General features: G+C 38.9%; 1 protein-coding gene across 1 annotated transcript; it reads left to right on the forward strand.

Annotated features, from left to right (window-relative positions):
- Positions 1-1928: 1928 nt before the first annotated feature.
- LOC150080092 (calsequestrin-1-like) lies at positions 1929-24392 on the forward strand. Its single transcript, XM_090381047.1, has 12 exons — positions 1929-2379; positions 2873-2957; positions 8862-8965; positions 9691-9796; positions 18406-18479; positions 18565-18651; positions 21529-21621; positions 21694-21867; positions 21998-22072; positions 23065-23197; positions 23816-24118; positions 24225-24392. The coding sequence occupies exons 1-12, from the start codon at positions 2137-2139 to the stop codon at positions 24266-24268; spliced, it is 1521 nt and encodes a 506-aa protein (XP_090237173.1). The 5' UTR covers positions 1929-2136; the 3' UTR covers positions 24269-24392.
- Positions 24393-24619: the final 227 nt, after the last annotated feature.

Genomic DNA, 24619 nt, shown 5'->3' on the forward strand with positions numbered 1-24619 from the left:
GTGGGTGACATTGGTTCAGGGTATCCCAAGGAAAAATGGATGCTGTAAAGCAGCATTTCTGTGGATCGAGTAGTGAAGGGCTAATCACAGTTTTCTTAATTGGTATCTGGTGTTGCCATGGTGTCTTGGATGCAATTGGAAGAAAGAGGGTTACCGGTAAGTGGTCTGACATGAAGGCTGTTTCAGGCTGGCTGTCTAAGGTGAGGGTGTCTGTTGCATAGATTAAGTCTAACAGATTAATGCCCTTGGTAGGGGCAAAATCCTGGGGGATCAGTCCTATTGCAGCCAGATTAGAGGATAACAATCTGCGAAGACTGTGTTGGTCTGACCTAATAATGACGTCTCCACACACAAGTAAGGTTGCTTTGGTGGTAAATACGCTCCTAAAGTTTGACGAAACCTTTCAGAAACATCTTGTGTAATACCACCTCCAATTTATTGGAGGCTTTAAGTGGTGAAACCCATGTTTAGTCTCCAGAGCACAGTTTCTGGCATCGCCTCCCTTCCACCTCCATCTCCTTCTAACCTAATGTTAACCAATAGCACTTCTTGTTCTCGAGTTTTAGGGACATCGGCAACTAAGGCCATGTTGCTCCATGTATACTGTCTGTGAATTGCGTGTGTTCTGAGGTAGATTTTCTAATAGAATATAACACTAATAATATAATACTAATACTTATTATAATGTACATTTTAATAATCTAAAATATTTAAAAAAAGTTTAAAAAGTTGGTACATCAAAATAAGCGTGTTAATAATTTTAATCGTTATAATTAGGTTAATTAATAAATCAGTTTTCGTTTAAAAATTCACTTTCCTTGCATTTATGTTTACAAAATCATGAATTTAAAAAAAATGGACCTTAAGGAAGGTCCAATTTTTTTTCTAAAGAAAAAAACAGTTTTTCTAAGGTCCATTTCTCACTATACTAGTTAGATCAATAATAGTTTTGTCCTAGAGAATTTATTATTAATTCATTTATTAATTCACTAAATGACCTTTCGAAACTAGCCGCCATTACCGGAGTAATAAATAACGTATGGTGGCTTTCTACTACATAATAATAGTATCATTAATATTATTATTATTTGATATAGTTTTCTTTCTTAATATTTATAAAAAAAATATGGCACGGACCCCTGATACCTCTCTGTCTTCATGTACCCTTTGGCACCATCAAGCATTATTATATTACATTTTTGATACGAATAAATAATCATATTTTAATTAGCTACCATTACTTTTTTTTATATATAGAAATTCATTACCCAATGGGCTCACTCAAAGTGGATTCCTTGAGATTTTTATTGAGAGAAAGATGGTTTTACTAGTTACGTTTGTTTTCAAAACAAATTGCTGTAAATACAGTATTTATTTTCCTGAAAGAGTAATTGCAGTAAAGTTAAGTTTCAAATAATGTGGATGCAATTGTATTTAACAAAACTGACTAAGCAGTGCAAAATGAAAACTAAACTAAAATTATATAATTAAGCAATCTAATTCAGTGAACAGGGAACGATAATGCGATAAATGATAATTGCTTTACTGTAAAGCCAAATTCAAAATCACGAGACTGGAACAGTTCATTTTAGAAATGGTAGCTTTCAGTAGCAGTTCACAAATTAAAAACGGAAGCTAAAATTAAAGGGAGAAAAAAAGGTTAAATGGACTACCTAAATTTAAGCTGGAATAAAATAAAACTAAACTTAAATTATCTGGTTATATCTATAATTTAAAATATCAGAAAATAATAAATTTTACACGTTCATTAAATAGGATTTTTTTAAATTTCAACAATTGGTCCCAGTGATTGGTTGCTAAACACATTTCCTGCTCTTGCTATCTTTGAGTTTGTGTCATTTCCGGTTTTAGTTACAGCACTTTCCGTCCAGCCCGGTCTACGAACATTTCCCAATTAAAAAAAAAATTGAATCCGCGGCGAACAATTTACGTATGATATTTTACTATCGATCGTTGTCATAACGACGTCTCTATCAGAAATTTCGAACTGCGAATCGGGGTCAAGGGTTAGCCCACGTGTCTGTGACAAATAGTTATCGTCATTTTCTGCCGGAGAAATAAATAGACCAAGAAATAAGACGAAGTTGCCAGTGTTAGTAGCAGCGAGGAGAACGTATGTTTGGCGCAATGAAGTTGATACAGTTTAGTTGGTGTGTTATCCTATTTTCTCTGTGTACTGCTGATTTGTCAACGTTCCTACAGATACCCAAGCATGATGGGGTTCATAGGATACGTCGTCTGACTGCAGAAAATTATACCACCTTCGTGACAACATCAGAAGTAGCTGTAGTGTTTTTCATTAGCGGAACATCAGCCGAGCCCCAGTCATGCCCATCTTCTGGCGACCTCCTCCCGGAAGTAAGTGGAAGTCTTTTGCTAACTTGGCGCTCATTAATAATGCGGTAACTAAGCTACTTAAGTATTTTATCGGAGTGGGTTGGGCAACTTGAGCATAGGCGATCTTATTTTTTTTACTTCAAAGGTGGAATTAATTGGTATTGTCTAGGTAATTGAGTTTTCCATTAAGGGAGCATACTTTAATGTAATAGCTAGCTGAAAACTGCTTGTCAATGTGCAACATGAACAAGTTGCACTCTTTAATTCTTCCCTTTAGAAGGACTATTTACAATAACGCTATGAAGATTTAATCGTAATCTGAGGCTGAAAAATGATCTTCCAAATGCTTTTTTTTTTTTATAAGAGCTAGCTTGATTTGCATATTGCGATAGGTGGATGATCCGAAGTCGGGTTGATAGATAGCTATATCAGAATGATTTCAATGAAGCGATATTTTTGTTCTGGGTAATTTAAATATTACAAATAATTAACCTAAAAATATTTTCTTTAATAGGTCACTGCTCAAATACTACGAAAGAAAAACATTGCAGTGTGTGATGCCCTTCCTGGAGACTACCCCATAGCACAAGGATCGACAGGTGAGCCGTGTTTTGAAGGTACAGCAGTAAGTTCATTGGATTAAGCTCCAGAATATAGTAAGCCAGGACACTACTGGCTGCTTAGTAACTTTTTATTCCTTTTTAGGATAGTTATAATCTTTTTACTAATTTAAGGCTTAACGCGACATCACTACAACAGCTTGGGTATACTTCAAGCTGAATTCGTATTGAAGTTTATCTGCGCTAGATTTAAAAGCTAAAGTAACCTTTAGCATACAAATACGGGCTACGATTGCCATAAACACTTAACTGCTCTTGGCAAGCTGTCCAATCTGACTAACCGGAGCCCGTGGCAGCACAAGCTCTCCTACAGAGCTCCCTTTGATGATTGTTCGAGTTTACAGGGCTGGCGGGATGACAAGGAGGAACTCTTGCTAAAACTGACTTTATTTTAAACTAAATAGACTTTAGGATCTTTCAAGAAATATCCTAAGTATCTTGGTATTAACTCTGGTCAATCAAGAAGTTTAAAGCTTTTTTTTTATTCTGTAATTAATGTTACTTCCTTGATTACTAGCGCTAAACTACCCAGTTTTTTTGGATTATATCAGCAGAAATGAAACGTATGCTTTAACTATGCATACGTAATCATTTTGGTCATACGATTAAAATATCGTAACAGGATTGCTACATGGAAAAGGGGTAAACGGATAAGCTCCGTAAGGTTTCAGACGAGGCGGGGGTCAGTAGCTTAACCTGTGCACTGCATAATGTTCAATCTTGTCTGTTACTGACTTGACAACTACTGCCTGTCAAACGTCTCACTTCCACGATTTTCTTTTTGCTCGTTATAAGAAACTTAATTATTTTTACTTTAGGTAATCACAACTTTTAATTCTCGTCACCTGAAACGAACTAGTGCGTGAACTATTAAATTAAGTAATTCCTAAGTTTATTAGAGAACTAAGCCTTTGTTTAATAACATTAGTCTTTAATCCATCACGGGTAACCTAAATCTTGTTAGATTTGCAGTACTGACAAGCTATTAGTAGAAACGAACATCAGGTAGTGCGTGTCAAGCTATCGACCTATAGTATGGAACTTGCGGAAAGTTGCCGATAAAACGTGTTTCTCAGACATTTTAGGGTAATAAATGCTCTGTAGGGTGAAGTAATTAGACTACTCTTTTGCATGTCTAGTTGAATGAATATTACGACTTAAGTAAACAGATCCAAATGCAGTTACTCAAGCGAAGGTCCTGATGGTTCTCAGCTGAGACTTCTTGCCTAGATGCTGTCTTCCGTCCTAATTCGTTCATGTATGTCTTGTTCTAGGGGTACATGTTATCACTGAAGGGGGAAACATGACCGGTCAGTATCTAAAACTTAAGAACAAACTACCAATAACCCCAAGATAATGCAAAAACTACCACATTTCAATGTTAAGATGGTCAGTGAATTAAACTTCAGTTTAATTCAAGCACTCTTGCTATTAATACCAGTTCTTCACTAAGCGTACTGGTGCTACCACGAAGCTGACTTTCTTTCGTTTAGTAAAGAGACTTGCTTAAACGCTTTCAACGAACAAGTGTCTAAATACTAGTCTTGATCTTTCTGCATTAAGAATTCCTGATCAGAATGCATTCGGAGCACTTCTGAATGAATCTGGCATGATGTTCGACTAACGAAAATAACTGCGTTCAGAAACTGAACTACTCTTTACTTATTTATAACGTTGTCAAGGTCTAGGGCACTAAAAGTAGTAACAGCTAACTAAACGAAGCAGTTGGTTACTGCAAAATGGTACTATAAATGACTTCAAAGGTATTGAATTTGAACGTTTAGTACTTGATTCGCTAAAATCAGTAATGGCCTTGAATAACTTTCTCAAATCATTCCGTTAACTCTGCTTAAAAGTAGTCTTTAAGCCTTTCTATTAGAATTCCTGTTGAGGAATACTACTGCTATTCCCGATTTCACTGAATTTCTGCTTTTCAGTCCGTATATCTGGCAGAACTACTTATTGAAGACTTCATTATCCACGCACTATTGACTTAAATCTAACATTTAAAAAAATTAAATGTCTTCTAGGTATTACAGCGTGCAGAAACCTCATTCGAAATGATTGCAGGCTGGTGTCGCTAGGTTGTGAAACTTCAATTTCCGTCACTCGAGTGCTATGACCTTGTTTATACGAGGGGTTCAGAACTTCTATTAACGAAGTAATTGTGATAATTTGTTAATACCTTAATCTCTATAGCAGACAAATTTTGGTTTGTCTTTTGCAGCGCTTGAATGAATCAGTGTCACAATGAATGAAGTGGAATACATGGTGATTTCGGTTCTTTCTGCAAGGGAAAACAATCGAAATGTTTTCTTTATGGAAAAGCCTGCCCAATTTGTTGCTCAGAGTGAAAACATCTCCAAATGTGGAATCTCTGCATGACGAAGAAATCGTAGGATGGCAACTTCTACAGAAGAATTAAGCCAAGAATCCTGAAAGAGCACCGTAAAAAAGGTAAACTGCAGCCATTATCAACCCACTGCAGGATGGAAGCCTCAACAATTCATGCTGAGGGAAATGGACCATAATCTGCCACGTGCAGGTTGGCAGATCGACCGTATTCAGCAGTCAGGGGCTTGCACCCCAGTCTACTCAAAGAGCGTGTGCTGCTGCACTCCTGCTCATGACCACTCGGCTACGGATCACCGTATTACCATTAAATAACTAACTACAGTTCCAAATTAGTGGAGAATTGTTATGTATGAGTAGTGTTTGCTACATGGGTTTCTAGACTTTTCACCCCTTTCCAGAAGGGTGAAATGCGTTTAGATGAGCCAGAAAGTTTTTTTTTTTTTTTTTTTTTCTCAAGGCTAGTCACCATGGATGAGACTAGGATCCATCACTATGATCCTGAATTTTGACAAAGTCAAAACGGGAAGCATGCCCCACGAGCAGGCAACCAAATGCTAATTCTCGAAGTTTTCGATTCAGCATAGTGTAATTATGCTTTATTAAAAGATTACCCTGAAAAGGGCTGTAGTGTGAAGTATTATACGTTTTCAAGGTGTAGGGCACTAAAAGTAGTAACAGCGATCTCCTCAAACCTGCAGTCAGGTGTGGGCTCTTTCAGAATGTGGGTTTGAAATATAGCCACATGCTGTTTATACTCCTAACCTTGCACCCTTTTTCATGGGAAAACTTTGGCTGCAAATGTGATTTCTGTGCCGAGTCGTGGTTTGAAGGAATCTATTTCTACAAAACTGGCCTGCGAAAGTGTATTAAGAGGTAACAATTTCCGTCTATATTGGAAAAGTAATTGGTTTGTTCTACCTTCTATCGCAAATACTTCAGAATAAATCCTTTTGACCCCTCTTCTACTAATCCTCATTTGAATTAGACTGCATTCTTCACTAACGACTGCCACTAAGAACTAGCAATGTAAAATCCCTTTGCTTTAGAACGGAGTTTCTTTACATTTTGCACAATCCCCTTGTTCCACTTTCAAAACTTGTAATGAAATAGGCAAGTTTGGAAGACTCCTCAGATTCTAAAAGCGCTGCTACAAAATTGTCCTACGGTAAAGGAAAAATGTTTTGCTTTAAGTTCAATATCGCTTTAAATACTATATTATAGGTATTTGAGAGTAAGTGCCGGCGTGTATAATTTATCACCTTAAGTGATTCAGTTATGAGCTGCTTTTAACTGAAACGCTCCGTGTATGTAGAACTTTAAACAACATGCTTGATTAGTGTCAACTTCAGCCTCGAATCGCTTTTAATTTCATCTGGGAACCCCAAAATATTAGCAGAACTTTGTTAATTGCTGAAAACTCTTCCCCCTCCTATTTCAGCAATTAAGTTTCACTACAGGTAATAGTTCGCGATACAGGAAGCTTTTGACTTTCAGCAATGTTAATGAATCCAACTTCCAGAATTTGACGGGTAAGTTTATCTGCATAGTTGCGTAACTCTCGTAGAGCAATTACTATGGTGGTCCTAGCTTAAGAACTTGCTGCGAGATCATAAAAAGAGATCAGTCTTATGCCTAAAAGATACTTCAGTACTGTCCCAATCCAGCTGAAAATAAGATCTGTTTGCGACTTGAGCGCAGAATACCTGCTGCAAACAGCAACTTGCTGTTAAATTGTCCATCCTCACTAATGTTATTAGGTCTTGAATATTACCTAGTCTCATAAAATGAATGACTTGGGATAGTGCCTTATAATGTTATGAAAGGATACTGGCGTCTAATGGGAAAAGAAAGCATTCCTGAACTTTCTACTGAAACGGGACACCTGTGCAACCCTTCAATTTCACAAGCCTACTTGACCCAGAGAGACAAATATAAGGGAGTAATTTCTTTAACTGTCAATAGTCAATAAGGACTTTTCTTGGTCCTACTTGCATTACTAACAAGGTTCAAATAAATACCTGTAGCTAGTTTCAGGTAATGAAAATTTCAGTCCTTAGTAGAGTAACCCTCGCATTTAACTAATCTGCCATCCTTCTAGATTAAATATTTAAAATTGACACTAATTCAACACTACATTCCCTAGTTTTAAGGTGGCTTGCTTCTAGCAGACCTATTTTAACACAGGTCTTACTCTAGTATTAGCCTCAATTAACTTTATAGATGTCACTTGGGCTCCTGAACGAGCCCAATTTCAGTAAGTCTTGTATGCTTAAGCAGTTGTTTGGGGCAGATTAAGAAATTGTCGCATAAGCTACCAAATCGACTTTCAACCGCTCAAATTACTTTCAGTTTAGGCTGAAAGAAGTAACTCCTCCCTTCTGCGCAAGGGGAGAAAAAGTTCTCATTCGCTCCTAGAGAATTAAAATTGCAACATCCTTAGTTGCCTAGCATAGTATAATTGTGAACTGTCACTAAAGAAATGAATGTCAAATATTGGCGTAATTTACTTCCCTTTTTGATAAGGGTCACACATGAATGGCTTCAATTGGAATAATTTGGCATTAGAAGCTAGTTTCTACTACTGACCACTACATGTCAAACTTTAGATTAAGTTGAATGGTTGCTCTGTAATCTAATTGATTGGATCTCAGATTAATGCCGAGCCCTTTAATTTAAGCAACGTCCAGGCTCGGTATTTGATAATGGTAGTAAGAAAGTATGATAATTTGGCATACTCAAGTCTCTTGATGGGCTGAGAAAAATTGATTGAAGCTTCTCTGGATGAGCTAGGAAACTAGTTTCTCAGCCCATCCAGAGAAGCTTCAGTCAAGCTATAATATGGTAAAATCTGAGGTCTTACATTAGTAATCATCTTGGTAACGACTTGAATCTTCAACTAATTTGATAACGAAAAGAACCTAAGCAAATTCTGAGTATTTTGCTCTTTACTGTCTTCCAGTAGAAAACGACTGCTTTATAAGCCAAATTGTCTATTGGCATAAGAAAGCTCTCTTAGCAGCCAAGTCTGCATTGCATTATAGCACTTACAAACATTTTTAGTAAAAATGTTAAGGGTATGGGAAGATTTCCCTGTTTTAAAGGGAATTAATACGTGCCCTAGGAAACATCTCAAAGGTGATTTGATCGAAACGCTCTTGAATAAACTAAAAGGAGGCATCCTTTCCCTTGAATTTCAAGGGAAAAATTCCACAGCTAAAGGATGATAGAATATAAAAAACCGATTAAAGTCTGATTCACCTTGGTGAGAGGACATGCTATACTTAGCATGCCCTCAAGCTTAATCTAGAGGGCGAACATTTGACGTACTCTCACGAAGTGAATGTACCTACTTAATAAAGTAGACAAGTTTGCATTGTTTTTGCTCCTAAGTTAACTTCAATTAGATACAAGCTTAAGAGCTGCTTCAACTTAGTCCGAATAAAAATTGCTCCGTAGTATTTCAGTGCCCAATAATCGATACTGCATATTTGCTGTTTCAAGTCTTCTTGAATTAACATTTCTTTTCAGAAACTGCTCCTAAAGTTGGTGATATTTACGTCTACAAAGGTGGCCGCAGGTTTATTTACCAGGGCAAGAGGGCTGCCCCAGCACTACTCAGTTTCTTGCTAAAGGTAAGCTATTTTCTGCTTTATCACACTTTTGTTGAAGGAACCCCTAGTGCCTTTGTTCACTTTACTTATTTCATCAACTTTGACCATGAGAGCGCGTACTTTCAAATTCTAACCAACCATCTTAATTATGGAAACTAATTCATAATGTCTAGCAAAGTACTCTGCCATTCAACTCCAAGATTTCTGTTAACATTTCCGATTTATCTATTAGATCTGAGTGGAGCTGTGGTTTAGAATTAGCATTAGACAGAACTCTAATCTATCTGGTGAATCGCGCTTGAAAATTTCTTCCTGCAAATGCTCAGTAATCCAACTTCAGCGTAATTCATTGAACTACTATACCCTTGATCTTTTGTTGAAGCCCACATGCTAGTGGGCTTCAACAAAAGCTTAACTTGTTAAAGTGGCTTAGCCACTTTCAAGTTAAGTGGCTTTATACAGCCTCCTTCCTAGAATTTGGACTCGTGGTACTTGCAGGAAAGATCAGAAGTAAGTTTCCAAAAAAACTTGCTCCGTGATCAACAATCTATGCTTCTGAAAGCAGAATCTCTTGCCATGTGTGGTGCAAAAATTTCTCGATAGTATCGATACTGCTATTCCTGCAACTTCCGTTTTCTATCGTGTATTCTAACTTATAACGAACGTTCTTTTAAGTTTACCTAACACTAAACTAACTAGTTATTAATTTGCTCTATGGGAAACTAGAACTTCATTGTTCTTTTCAGGTGAACAGTACCCAAATAACGGTTATTACCGGAAAGATCGATAAAATTGCTTTCGATGCCGTCGCTCAGCCAAAGGTGGTTGGATTCTTTATGCAGGGAACTCCAGGTAAGTGGTTTTAATCTAGTCTAGCTATTTTCTTGCTTTCTCATTTTCTAAAGCATTCATTAGTCAAAAGAACTTACTTGCACTTTCATTACTTTAGTTCTACCCGCTACTCAGATTTGGATCCATGGGTAAAATTTATTTGGTTCCTTCAGCTTAATAAAAATAACCTAATAACTACTCAAACAATTGCTTGGATCTAATCTCTGTATATTGAAGCAACGTGTAGTGCTGATATTAAATATTCTGTCAAATCCAACCAACCAGAAAGCCCATTTCAATATAACTGGTTAGCAAGACTAACTTTGGCCTTCTGCTCAAATCGTCGTAAATTTTTCAAAAGAAAGCCACTACCTACATAGCGATCACTACTTTACAGTGTAATTGAGTGCTACTCCCTCTTCAATAAGTTGCAGCTTTTTTTTTTCCTGGGTAAAGAGCCCAATTTCTTAAGCTAGGAACAGTTGGTTGCTTAATGTCTTAAGTAGACAATGTTTTTGTTTAAACGCTTTCTGGTATGAGTAACTGCACTTTGCTCATTAATTAATGATCCCAGTCTAATTCCTTTGTCTTAAATGCTCCAGCAAGTCTCGATTTCGGCTCTCCATTATTAGGCTCCAGTAATAACGCAAACTTCGTTTTGCGTCATTACGGAGCCAAATTTACCTTAGTCTCCTTGGTATTGATTTGGTCCCATAAATTTTTGCACCTTAATTTTAGATCCAGCATGAGGTTGACTTAATTTTCCGAAATTAACGTATTTTCATTGGTTGAAACCGGAGAACTATTTGCCCTAGCTCTAGTTGCTGGTCTGGAAGCATGTGAAAGTGCTCGACTGAGGTTCAGAACAAAGTTTCTGAATGAAACGAGAATAACATCTCAAATACTGAACGGTGGTTTTTGCTGAAGATAGTTACTCCTGTGCAACCTTCAGCTGCTTTCCTTCCTCCCTAAGAATAAACTCCTGTCGCAATACTTATCTGACGTCATATTTTTATATGCAGACTATTGTTGCCCAATTGCAATACGATACGTTGGTCTGTTTTTAAATCTAGAGTAAACATGAAACTTGGTAGCCTATATATTATAGGCTTTCGTTTCTTTAACTACGTCTTACGCTATAACTATTTCCTTCCTGTCTCGTTTGGACCAGGATTTCTTTTCAAAACTGGTTTCTGAAGAAGTTTGGTTTCTGAGTAATCTGATTAATTTCGCTGTTCACTAATGCTCGTCAGCTAGCTGACTTTTTTAACGAATGTGAAAGATGATAAAAGCAGTCGGATGCAACTTCACTTGCCATGCAGAGGTTGCAAGAAGACACCGAAGAGAAATCGCACTATCTGCCTTTCTAATAGGCATTTCTATTATTAGCCACTACATTTGCTAAATGGTGCAAAGACATTTGCCAACTTCCTATTAACGTCGCCGAAAGTGGCATCCTATTCCACTTTGATCTTTTGAATCTCTATATTCACCACTGCCTTAAATCATTCCAATTGTCTAGTATTCACTACCCAAAATTGTTCCCTGGCATGTATAGTTGCTTTGCATTCTGCATCTCAAGCCATTCTTCACATGAACATAGGTTATCGTCCCTTGTTAATGTTTCCCTTTAGCCACCACTTTTAGAAGTGGCACCTTCGCGCATTAGCCTTAGTTTAATGTGCCAAACTCCATCCAAGTGGAGCCTGCAAAACTGCAAGAAACATTCTAAATACAGTCTCCATTCCCTACGCCTGTGATTCTCAACTAGGGGTACTTGGGGCGTTGCATCCAAAATGGCAGACTTTAATGCACTTCGTTTTTGATAGGATATTTATCAGCTAATTGCAAACTCTTACTGATCTTTACGGTGTATCTCTAATGATCTAGAATCATTCGTGAATGGAAACTAAATCAAAAACCGAACTGTCCGGCTTATAATGCCGAAGTGAACTTACGTGATTTATCTGTAAATCATCATTGTCACAATGTATATTTGCTTAGTTTATCGCTTAGCAGTTTTCGCTGTCCTTATTGCTAGTAGTAGCAAGCTTATATAGCATAAGGCAAATTCGCCCATCCATACCCCAAAGAATGTCCAATTATTTGAATTATTCAAACCTAGTTTCACAACAATTAACCACCCGCTGATTGAAGGCAAACTTCCCCACATCTGTCCTGCAACCATTCTTCCTCAGCTTGTCCCCTTCATGTGTGTAGTCTCAGCAAGAGGAATGCCAATCAGTTTAATCAGGCCATTGCCTTAAACACCTGATTACCCTGCAGGTGCCTAGTCTCCACAGCTGCTGCAACTTTCAGAACTGCTCATTTTCTGGTAAGAACACACTTTTGTTCCCTTCGCCAACCTAGTTGCTTTTCTTGGCCTGTTCCAGCAGATCTACATCCCTTCTTGAAGTGAGGCCTCCAGGCCTGTATTCAAGATGCAGAGTAGCTAAATATCATTGACAATGCCAAGAGCTCTCCTGGCAACATGTCTGCACAATTACCGTCAGGTCTTCATTTTCCAATCCCTTTTCAGGCGTTACAGGAATATAAGGCAGTACTCTTCCAGTTCATGGAGTCTCTGTACACAGCAGCGAAAACTTAGCTGTGAAAAACATTCCTGTAATTAAATTGTACTATAGTACCAATGATGTGAAATCTAGTAGCTTAAACACTAGGCTTTTCCGGCCGATTTGAGACTAAATTGGCAGCAACTATGACTACTTGCTCTTTTTACACCGAAGCACGTTGGTAGAGTCGAAGTAAAGTGCTGATTCTCTGAATTACGTTCTTACTTCTCGTAAAGTTGAAGCCGCGAAAAAACTAGAGAAATTGCAGATTAAGACTTTAGTGATTACCCCAGGGATTGCAAACCTTTTTCCGTATCTTCCAAACGGAACGTACTGAGTCTTTACTGCATGGTAAACACTACACTTTCATGGCTAATGATAAAAGCTCATCATTCAGTCCTTGGGATTGTCACATTCTCTCAGATATGCCAGACAAGCTGTACTTGCTACCTGGGAGTCTAAAACGCTGATGGAACTCATATTCGGGTGACAAGTCAAGTAGACCCAATTTCGGCAAAGTAAGGACGGTCTGGCCAAATGCTCTGCTTGCACTTCACGATGGTGGGACTGTTAGTAATCTTACGTATAACCTCCATGCACAAGTACATGGTCGGTGACTACCCACCATGTACTTGTGCATTTAGGCCTGACGTAGCCCAGTGGTCAGGAGCGAGAGTGCATAGCACCCGTTCCTTGAGTGGACCGGGGTTCAAGCCCGTGACTAGTAAATACAATAAATATTTGTATTGACGATTTATTGTAAACTACTGACTTCGTTGTCGTGCCGGAGTATAAACAAAAACTATTTTATTTACCCAGGTGTGAACCAACGTAAGCAGGGGTCGAGGTGTGGCCTCCACCCCATGAAGGAATGCCGCCCCTGTTACCAGGCAGTACTAGGTGGTAGATGACTCGTCAACCGGTGCAATACCACCACTTTGCTTATTGGAGGCTTGAAGTGGTGGAACCCATGTTTAGTCTCTAGAACTAAGTTCCAGTCAACTCTTCCATCATGCAGATGGAAGAGTTGACATGATTGACTTGAGGTTATGATGAACATCGTGGCGAGATCCAATATTCCTTACATTTCGAGGATACAGCTCTAAAACGATGTTCGCAGGCCGGCCGCTAGTTAGTACACCGGACCGAACAGGCCGGCCGCTAGTTAGGAGGCCGGCCTGTACTAGTACTAACTAGGAGGCTTCTGGATCAACTAGTGTATAATCTTGCTACCTCTACTCTGCCAGATAGTGACTGGAGTCAGAGTAGTGTGTATGCAGGGAGCATTGTCCAGGCCACGTATGTCAAGGATCTGGGTATATTCTTACCGTGTGTATGCCATATCCAAAAATTTCATTACAGCATGTCCCACCCACTTTTTCTTGCTATTGAATTGTCAAACTAACAGCAAGCTTATCTGCGAAAAGATCTAAACCTCCCAAGCACTTCCTAATTCATTTCACAAATATACGTGGTCTCAATTCTAATCTCAACGATTTACACTTGCCGTCTGCCAAACCCCATGTACTTTTTCTGACAATCTCAGTTATCGGTTGATTCAACTACTGCTCATCTCGAATGCCCAAATTATTCGCCTTATGATTCCTTTCGCCTCAAAGGTGGTACTTGTGCATATGTCCGTTCTGATATTCCCTGTCAGACTTGGTAATATGGAATCTCCTCTTTTAGATCTTCTTTGGCTTAAAATCTCTCTACCTCATTGTCGAATCATCTGTCTCTACCGTTCTCCCAACTCCACAATTCACTTGGAGCTGACTTCCTCTTTGCAACTTTACTTTCTCCAGTCCAACTTTCCCTAACAGTGAGGTAATTTTCCTTGGTGATTTTAATGTTCACAACTCCAGCTGGCTTCCATTTTCTAGTCACACCGATCCTGCTGATCGAGATGCTGAGGCTTTTGCAATTACTAATGACCTTGCACAGATTGTTCATTTACCTATAAGAATACCGGACAATCCTAATCATACAGCCAACACGCTTGATTTTTTTCTCACAAACAACCCTTCTACGTACACGGTTGAAGTGATCTTTCAGGCAAGTCAGTTCACAACTTGGTGATTCTCTTCTCCAATGGAGCCTTTGTCTCATGGCTATTCCCAATCTCGTATTGTTTGGTATTAAAAGAATGCAAAATGGGATGACCTGCAAGATTTCTTTTCCTTGGTCTGATTACTGTTTCAAAATTTCTGATGTCAACGCTTGCACAGATCGTGTCAGTGAAATTATTCTTGCAGGAATGGAATCCTTTATCCCACACTCCACTTTAAAATCTCGCCCTTTAAATAAACCTTGGTTTTCCAATAAATGTGCTAAGGCTGTTCAAGAGAACGTTGCATATTGTAATTGGCTTATTTCTAATTGTCCAGTTTCATTTTCTGCCTACACCAAAGCTCGCAACAATTGTAAAGCGGTTATTAATCGGTCCAAACTAGTTTGAACAGGCTAAGAGTAGAAAACTTGCTGCTTGTCCTAATGGTAGCCGAGCATTCTGGTCTCTTGCCAAAGCTATTTGGCCGCAACTTTTGCCCATCTCTGCTCCCGCCTGTCCAAACCAGATGGTTCTGTTGTCACTTCAGCCAAGGATAAAGCTGACCTGCTAGCATCCCATTTTTCTTCCAACACGTGTATTAATGATCTTGATAAAACACCTCCCTCCATTCCCAACACATTCCATTCAATGCCTCCTGTGGTCTTCCGTCAAAACAATGTCAAGATTTTGAGGAATCTTGATGCTAAGAAAGTTCCAGATCCCTATGGTATTTCTTCACGTGTTATCAAAACATGGGCACCTGAACTAATTTTTGCCGCCTTTTTCACTTTCTTATTCCGAAGGTGTTTTTCCTTCTGCTTGGAAACTTGCTCATATCCAGCCAGTTCCTAAAAAGGATGACAAATCACTCCCATCCAATTATCGTCCCATTGCAATTACTTCTACTCTTTCTAAAGTATTGGAGAAATCAATTAACCGCCAACTCTTAAACTACCTAGAAACCTTCCGTCTGATCAACGATCGCCAGTATGGATTCCGTCAGTGTCGATCCACTGGTGATATTCTGGCCATGTCATTTATGGACATACCCATTTATGGACTATTTCAATGGAAATGTTCGGTGAAACAAGTAATTGCTCTAGCCTATCTCAAAGGCTTTCGATCGTCTTTGGCATAAAGGTCTTCTAAACAAGCTTCCATCTTATGGTTTGCCAACTGTTTTTAGTAATTGGTTATCCAGTTTTCTGTGATCGCTCACTGAGGGTGATGGTAGATGGCTCTGTCTTTAACTTCTCCACTAATGCCGGTGTCCCCCAAGGTTCAGTTCTTTCCCCCACTCTTTTCCTCTTGTATATTAATGACCTTCTTCCATTGACTGGAAATCCTATCCATAGTTTTGCCGATGATAGCACATTGCATTCAACTTTCCATTTTGAGAAACCTTGTCCTGCTCAATCAACTTCTCGAAAATCTGCTACCAATTCCTTAAATACCGATCTTCAGGTAATTCTCCAGTGGGGCAAAGACAACTTAGTTGATTTCAACCCTTCTAAAACTCAGTCTTGTCTTATATCTCGCTAAAAGGATTCTTCTGCTCCTATGCTTATCTTTAGTGACACTCGGATTTCTAGGCAAGATATCTCTTTTCGGGATTACCCTGACTCCTAATCTCTCTTGGGCACAAGCACAATTACAAATATTGCTTCCTCTGCATCTAAAAAAACGTCTTCTCTTTTCGCTCTCGGCGTTACTTTTCTTCCAAACAGCTGTTCACTCTGCATAAATCGCAAATCCGCCCTGCCATGGTATATTGTTACCACATCTGGGTGGTGCCCCCAAAACCTCTCAGGCTTGATTCATTTCTAACAGTCTCTCCACTCGCTGTTTCATAGACTGTTTCTGCTGCATGCCTTTTCTACTTCCATGGGCACTTATTCTAAATTGGCTTCTATAATTTCCGCTCTTTCAAAACAGTCCGAACATGTGCCGCAAACATCCATTTACTGTCCAACTTCAAACTCAGAACCAACTTCATCTTCCTCGTTTTCTGGAACAACCTTCCTTCATACGTATTTCCTGAAAATTAGTCTACAGAAGTCAAATGTCTTCTCCAACCCAAGCACAGTAATGTAGGTTCTAATACCTCATGTTTGGAGTTTACATAAATGATTCAGTTCTTAGAAAGAGCTGAAGCAGGACAAAATGATACTTTTACACGTCTTATTAATATCTGCAAAGTCAGACTTGCAAAAAGCAATTTATCGCCTCAGTTGACTAACTCGTGAGGAATATATTCCTGACAACACACTGAAAGTCATGGCTGGCTAACCCATTTAGAAACCCCCATCTCTCCTATCCACAAAAGAACGAGTATCTCTTCTGACACTTCAGTCAAAAGGAAGTTTTACGCGTCCACTGTCTTCGTTCCGGGATAGTTTGGACTCTTCCCTAATATTACACAACGCCGTTCGCAGAATTCTTCCATATTTGTGGCGACTTATGTGGAAGTGGGTTCCAAATACTTTGACACAATCAACTGTTCTTCAGCAGAAATTCCCTGAATCTATCGCAGCTAGTCATTAGATTCGCTGACTAAATTTTTTAATTTAGTCTTACTTTAAAATTAAGACTTTGTACACAACCGAGAAACTCCTTTCTTAGCATTCTATGCTAACGATGTTCATGGGATACTTGAACTTCCAGGGATATCCTGGCCGAAAGGTTGAGTCACTGCCTTACGCAATGACTTTCTTCCTACTTGAAGGTCCTATATGCCATCATCCTATCCACTTGTTTTACACTGGATGGAATAGTTAGTCTGTCAACCATAACTCCTTGCATCTTTACTGTGCACAGGTCACTGATTCTATCAAATCATCTTGATAGAAGTAAGTTACATTGCTAATGGGTGAAACAATTTCTGGATTGTTAAATGTTCGTGTCAACTATTCATTTGACTAGGATAGCCAAATGAAATGGGGTAGTGTCTTTGCTGCATAAGCACGTTTTGCCACTGATTCTAATTCTTTCCATTTCAGCAAAAAACAAGGTACCTGACTGAAAGATGTAATACAGAAAAGTTTAAGTTCATTAGGCATAAAGGAAAACTTATCCCCTCCAAAGATCGATTAAGCTCTGCCGTGGCTCTACTTAGGCAAATTGTTATCCACTGTTCACTAAGTTGCTAATATAATTAAATACTATAGCATTATCCAATAGGCGGATCAGCTAGTCATTTAAAAAACTGACTGCACCAGGACAGCTATTTAGAAGCTTGTCTTATCGACCGATGGGTGGACCATTGGTGAACCTACACCAAACAAGTGTTCACTTACATTAGTTTAAGTGAACATCCAAGCGGTTTAAAAAACTTCTCAAACACTGCATTCCTCTAACTGGGTCGTGTTATGCAATATAGGATTGCAGGAGATATCGACGCAAATTTAATACATCTCTTTTTAATAGGCATGTTTTTAATCAAAGCTGAGGCTGGTAAGATGAACTGCAGTCTTAGTGGAGTCTCAGATTTAAATCTATAGCGAATTTGCCTATTGGATGATTCTGATTTAGAGCTTGGAAACTTTAGCTGAACCGTGGATAACGGTATTTAAGCTTAATCGATATTTGGAGGCAATGAAACGTTCCATGTGGTCGACCTGGCCTAATGTGCTTTGAAATGTCTGTATTCAAGTTCTACTTCATATCCCCCGCAATCCTATATGCCAAAGTGTTTTTTATACTTTGGCCAAATCATGCCATAACAGTGGCAAGGAAATTGTTAGTTGGAGCATGGCATTTTGCCGAACTTCTACAGTTCGGTCTTCATACTCAGCTGAATCTCAATCAGTCAGCGGTTTAAGTTTCTGAAAGAGAAATGATCCTTGGCAGACAGTGGTATGTTGTAATTTGTTTAATCTGTAGACTAAGTTCAGTTCAGAACTAATCAATAAAACTTCTGTTTGGACAGCGAGGGGTGTAATGATACCTGTTATTTTGACTTTCATTATCATTGAAACAGCTCTTAATATAATATCCGAACTTTTCAGATCATTTGGCTTTCGAAGAGGCTGCAGCTCTGTTTAGCCCTGTGATTCCTTTCTATGTAGTCTACGACCGAATGGTGAGTCCTGCTGGCACTTATTTCCCATTTTTCTAAATTCCTTTAATATTTAACTGAATTTCCATCTGACTGTTTCTTATTTCAGGTTGCCAAGCATCTGAAGCTGACAACAGTGGGACAAATATTTCTAATCAGGCCACATGAGAAACTTCCTGTCGTATGTCCAGTAAACGTAAGTACTACTGTTATACCATTCCGCACTACGGCGCTTTGTTGCCATTGAACAACCGGTAATTCAATTCATGCAAAGTTCTGGTCTGAAAACTCAATAGTGCTGTTTTTTTTTTTTAACCTTTAAGTCTAGTACTACTTAAATTCGGCATCATGACATGATGCCCATCCCAAAGTATGGCTTCCGTGAATTGCAATACAAGGTGGCCGAATGTGCCAAGGAGTCAAAGGGGTAACATTAATCTTTAATGTTGATTCTCTCAAACGTGGTAGAACCAGTCCGGTGAATGTCCTGTTACATCTATGGGTTGATGGCCAAGGAAGTATGATCAATGTCTGGACGTCAGCTGTAGTCTCCAATTGGAGACTGCTTCTAAACGGAGCAGAAATATAGGCAAGAAGCCATCTTGCCGTCATAGTAGTACTTTAGAAGAATCAGTTAAGCAATTTTTGTCGGTGCAAAGAAGCTGCAGGCTCTTGCTGCACCACTGGCAAAAGTGTGAAAATACGGATTATGCTCTTCACTCCTGGCATAGTTAACTATCTAGTCGACCTAAATTCCTTCAAACAGTAAGCCTCAACTATGTGCAAAGGAACTTGTTAACAATCAACTCGCTGGCCAAACTTCCTACTTTAAACCTCTTCCCACCCCTCTAATTTGAACTTATTGTCACTAGTTCTGGAAATCTTAAAACAGTGAATTCTGCCTACATTTTATTAACCCTCTTAGCCTCAACTCCAATTAGCCCCTCCGAAGGTGCTGGTTGTTAAGCTGTAGCCCTCAACTTCGCAATGCCACCCTTCTGATCTCATCCAAGTTGGACACTTTCAAGAAGTTTTTCAGATGGAAGTCTCCACATTTCGACAGTATTCCAAGTCCAGTCTTAACGCCTGAATATATCCCACTTTCTACAGGATTGTTCGATAAATCAATTTTACAACGTCCTGTAGAACACCATAGTTTTCTTGGCTGCCCGTCAACACTGCTAAGAACTTCATATCTGCCCGCGTTGTAACTCCCAAATCCATTTCTTCCTTTGTTTTAAGTCTTTTTGGGGTTGCAGTGTATATTGCACGGGATGTATAAGTCGCATGTGTTCTGAGGTCTTTCTTTTTGCTGGAAGAAAACGTGCTGCCCTCGGCTGAGACTTAATGCAGCCACATTGTGAAAAAAGCATAATTGCAGCGTCATTTACGCGATTTGAACTTTGGTCCTTTTCACCTGGTAAGGAGGCTTTGCTAGCGGCGAGGGCTGCCCTCAATATGCAATCAACGGTGACTGGTTCCTAATTTTGAATGTTGGCTTATGCCACCCAGTGAATGGCTTACTACGTGCACTGAGTAAGCTTTTACTAAAGCTACCATGCTTGCCCTAGAGTAGTTGCTTCCCAATACTCAGTCAGGTAATGGGCAGTGAGAAAGCAGCCACCTCTACCAGTAGAGGTAAAAACAAGTGTTGGTCCTCATGGGTAGCGAATTTTAGTTACTTTCTTTCACACTTGGTGACAGACTTTGTTCAAATCCAATCGACGACCCAAGAAATTAAGGACATCAGATGAGTGAATTTTCTTAACTGTTTCATCCAACAGACAAAACATTGTACTTCCTGTTCAGTCCTAGCCTTAGTTGCCTGGTGCCCTTAAGGCGTATCACGATTGAGTGTAGATGTTGAACTTGACGTCTATCGGTCAGTGGATTTGTCACCACCTGTAGCCTGACATTCCTAACGTCGGGACCTGTCGTTAGCAACTGCATGCAACCATTTGTATCACGAATTGCCATTTGACTGACACTCAGCCGCTGACTACCTGCGATGTGAAACTTCTAAAGTACGTGGGCTGTATATAAACGTGTCTCGTGCATTGCACGCTCTTATAGGATCCTTAGGTCTAGTTTGTAGCCTCTACTAATCAGGGAGGAAAAACGCTACTGGAAATCTTACTATGATGATCACTTGACATGCTAATCGTTGATGTCAATATACGTTAGTTATGCACGTGAGTTTTCTGACAACTCGTTCTTTCTAGGGGAGTCTGTTTCAATGACTCGATATGTTACAATACTTAACATTTTATAAAACCTATCAACTTGCAGAAGCGAAGTCTAGAGCTTAACATTCGGTCATGTCTCATTCCAAGTCTTCAGGTATCAGAATACCACTTATGCACGCTACTTTTGGTAGTTATTCAACTGAATAGCAATAAGGATTCATCAATGTCCTTAAAATCCTGCTCGCAATTTGCACTGTTAGCTGCAGCATTTGCCTTTCTGACAAATGCAGATTCCATCTTAATGGAAAGAAACCATTTAGTTATGGCACTGATTTAACTGAATCATAAGGAAACTCAAATTATTTAACTAGCTAATTAAATCACTACTATAAACCCAATGAGTCAATATTTCTAGTTTACACTACTAGAACACGCAAGTTTCTGTACTTGTTTCCAACAGGATGGAATTAGCCCATCTCTTTATAGAAATCTGCAAAAGACTAAATTGGTTGTTTATTTGAGGAAGCTCTAGAGCAAACTGCTGACGGGTGCAGTCATTTGGTTGTGTAATCCCAACCGACCTAAAGTTTATGGGTGCAAGAATCTTATATCGGGATATCCTGTCTTACTTCTGACCCATTTATGCTTTTCAATCACGTTCGCAGCTGCTTCGTAAAGACTGTCCCTGGATTAAAAAAACCCAAGTTCTGTGCAATACAAACTTGTTCTTTCCTCATCCGATACTCCTAAACCTACTCAACTTGTTTTAACTATGCCTGTAGGAGTCATACTAAAGTTTATTTCTGATACTTCTACAGAGCTTCTTTAAAGAAGCTTAACTTTCTATTTTAATCTTCGGAAGTGCTAACATGTTTTCTCTTCCATAGCCCGCTACTGCTCTCCAGATAGAAGCTTTCTTGAACATAAACAAAGGAGTAGTCCTAACAAAACTAACGGAACACAACATGCATGATCCCCAGGTAAGTTTCGTCAATATTATGAAGTGAATGTTTCAATACAAAATTCGTTCTTTAATAATCTGCTCTTTCTAGCTCCTCGATCCAAACCGTGTGACTCTCCTGGCAATTGGCGAGCAGTCTTCCTCTTTGGGTGGTTACTTCTTTCATCTTCTCACGAAGCTGATTAGAAATCAAACCAACAACACTGAATTCCAGAAGCTTAACATAATTTGGATTGAACCAGAGATATTCCCTACAGTCCATATTGTGAGTATCTAGTTTTTTAGTTAATGTTTGCTATAGCTACATGCTGACCAGTTAATCGTACCGTAAGCAGTTTTATACTGCTTGCTTCATTTTTTCTACTAGTAAACACTTATTGAAATCTGTTTTCCAGATGATGGATGAGCTCGAAACAACACTGGGAATCCCCAATCAGCTTCCTGCATTTGGAATGGTCAATGTCACTAGCGTAAGTAACATCTAGCCTATTCTTCTCCAGTGTCCAACCTTAAACTAGAACATAACCGGTTCTAACCACTTCAGTATGTGAATACAGCATTTCAGTGATTAATGTAGCAACTGAAGCTACCGCTGGTTGCTAGGCTACGCGCAGGTGGCTCGCTGACGTAAACGGTGACATTTGGAGTTTAGCCGTTCAATATTGAACTCCTCTTAGTAAGCAGTTTTGTTGAGCAGCTACGGTAACATCTGTTTGCATGTTCCTTGCCTTATTGGCAAAACTAGGCACTGAAGTGCTTAGTGACAGCGAAAACTACTCCAACCCTAGTGTAGGTGGAAATCTTACACAATACTACATTTGTATCTCTTCTATTCAGTTCTCATATCCCTTGTCTATTGCCAATCGCATAAGCTATCTGAACTCATAGTTATATGAAATACTACCTAATTTTGGCTAGCTGCTACGATAGCTCTCCTAAATGCAAAAATGCGTTTCACGGGATGAAAAGCCACCTACTCGCAATAAATAATTATTGCGGTTAGATTTCATTGTACCTTGCTCCAAAAATAACGTTATCCTAGCTTTAAAGCTATTCAGCTGTAATGTTGCAGTCATTAGGAAAAATCACATTCGTAGTTCGAATAACTTAACTACGTAGTAAAGTAAATTTTAAGTCTTAACCTCTTAATGAGGTTTCGATGCTTTTTAGTATATTCATTTACGTAATGTTGCAGGACCCTAACTTTTCTTGCACGCAAGAGTCCTAAAATTTACGTATAATCTGTACCAAGAAGTGGTGGGTAGTATTATTAGTTTGGGTTTCTGAATCGAGCTGAAAAACTATGTAGCAAAGTACAGTTTCGGGACACTACCCCCCAAATAGGAGTAACTTTAACTTTTCTCTCCCTGAGAACCCCTCTCATTAGACCAGTTCTAAAAACTTACATTAATCACTTTACATTTAGTTCATCAGTTCCTTAGTCTTTTTCTTGTTTCTCCAGAAACAAAGCGCCTGGTTCAACACTGGCCTCCTAAATACCACCGCTGACAGATTGGCTGACGAAATGAACAGACAGCTACTCCTGAGCTGGATGACATCTGTGCTAAATAGAAATATAACTGCTCTAAAAATGGGTAAGTACTAACAGTTCTGCAAGCTATTAAAGACCAAAGAAAATATTCTTTACGCAAATCTAGAACGCGAACACTACAGTTAGAGTATTGTCCAAACATGTGGCATGAACTTTGTCCCAACGTTACTTTAGAAGTACGGAAGCTTAACAACCTCGTGCTCTAAAATCGTTAGCCTGGCAGTGATTATGGCAACTGCATTGTCCAAGTGTGGTTCGACCAGAGTTAATGCAAATGTGGCTTCTTATAGTTGCTCTGCCGACTACGATTGCACGGAGCTTTTCAATAAACGCTGTTTCGTGCAACGAGCAGACAATATTCTATTGTCTGTTCGTTGCGCGAAATAACTTACACAATGTGTAGGTTCTTAAATCAGTTGGCTTGACCTAATATTTTGGCAGTAAGTAATACTAGAAAGTGGTAGATCACTCTCCCGTTAGTGAATCTTGATGATTCCTTACCCGTAGTTTATACTTCTATACAACTTATTTCGTTTGGCTTACTTTTGTAAGCCTGAACTCTAGTAAATTTTGTAATTCTAATCTCATGTAAATCGACGAAAATGTAGCAAATTGCCCATCCATAAAGCTTTTCTTTTTTTTTTTTTTATGGAACTTACAGGTGTCCAGTCCTTCATCAGATCTCCAGCGTCTGTAATTGTTGCTGAGGGTGCAGATGTGACACTAGAATGCGTAATTGAACATCCTGTTGGAGACTGCTTGTGGTTGAAAGATGGCCGAAATATTGGATTCAACTTAGCTCGCTATCCTAATCTCTCATGGAGGGGAGACGCCCTTGCCGGCGATTGTAGTCTTAAGATGACCATGGTTCAGAAAGGTCGAGATGATGGCCAATGGGTGTGCGAAATGACAGGAGACCAAGAGAATCCTACTATAACATCTCTACCGGCCACCATTATGATTGGTAAGCTGAAATTTACAAAAAATGTAGTTGGTTTTATTTCTTTAGCATCGGTAACTAAATTTTAGTTCTTTAAACTAAGATCTTCCTTTTCTTTCTCTTCATACAGCTGTCCCTCCAACTCAGACTCCACCCGTTAAAGTTGAATTGTGAGATGTCTTCTTGGAATATCGTTTGTCTGCCAGATTAACTCAGTTAATTGGAACTAATACATTGTTCATGTTTTGTTGAACCGTTTTTGTAACTCCGTTTATAAATAAACCGTTGTATCTTTTTATTTGTATGTATTTAATCTGCACAATATTTAAGAAAATAAACTTAATTACTACAAGACACTTCTATTAAACTTCGTTTGAAAGGGATTAGAATTGAAGCGAAGCAAACCAATCGAACTGATGCCACAATCTTTAATTAAAACTAAACTGAGCCGACTTAAACTAAAAATCTCATTAAATTTCTGAAACTTCAGATGAGCTTCGTCAAGCTGGACTTGTGTCCAACACC

This window comes from Mastigoproctus giganteus, chromosome 9, assembly GCF_048544385.1.
Source record: "Mastigoproctus giganteus isolate SK-2022 chromosome 9, ASM4854438v1, whole genome shotgun sequence".
Lineage (NCBI taxonomy): Eukaryota > Metazoa > Arthropoda > Arachnida > Uropygi > Thelyphonidae > Mastigoproctus > Mastigoproctus giganteus.

Excerpts from the sequence above, each read along its gene's own strand:
- LOC150080092 (XM_090381047.1), top strand. The coding sequence starts at position 2,137 with ATGTTTGGCGCAATGAAGTTGATACAGTTTAGTTGGTGTGTTATCCTA. Across the intron at positions 22,073-23,064 it reads GAATGGTCAATGTCACTAGC|AAACAAAGCGCCTGGTTCAA; the intron begins GTAAGTAACATC and ends TTGTTTCTCCAG. Across the intron at positions 24,119-24,224 it reads ACCGGCCACCATTATGATTG|CTGTCCCTCCAACTCAGACT; the intron begins GTAAGCTGAAAT and ends CTCTTCATACAG.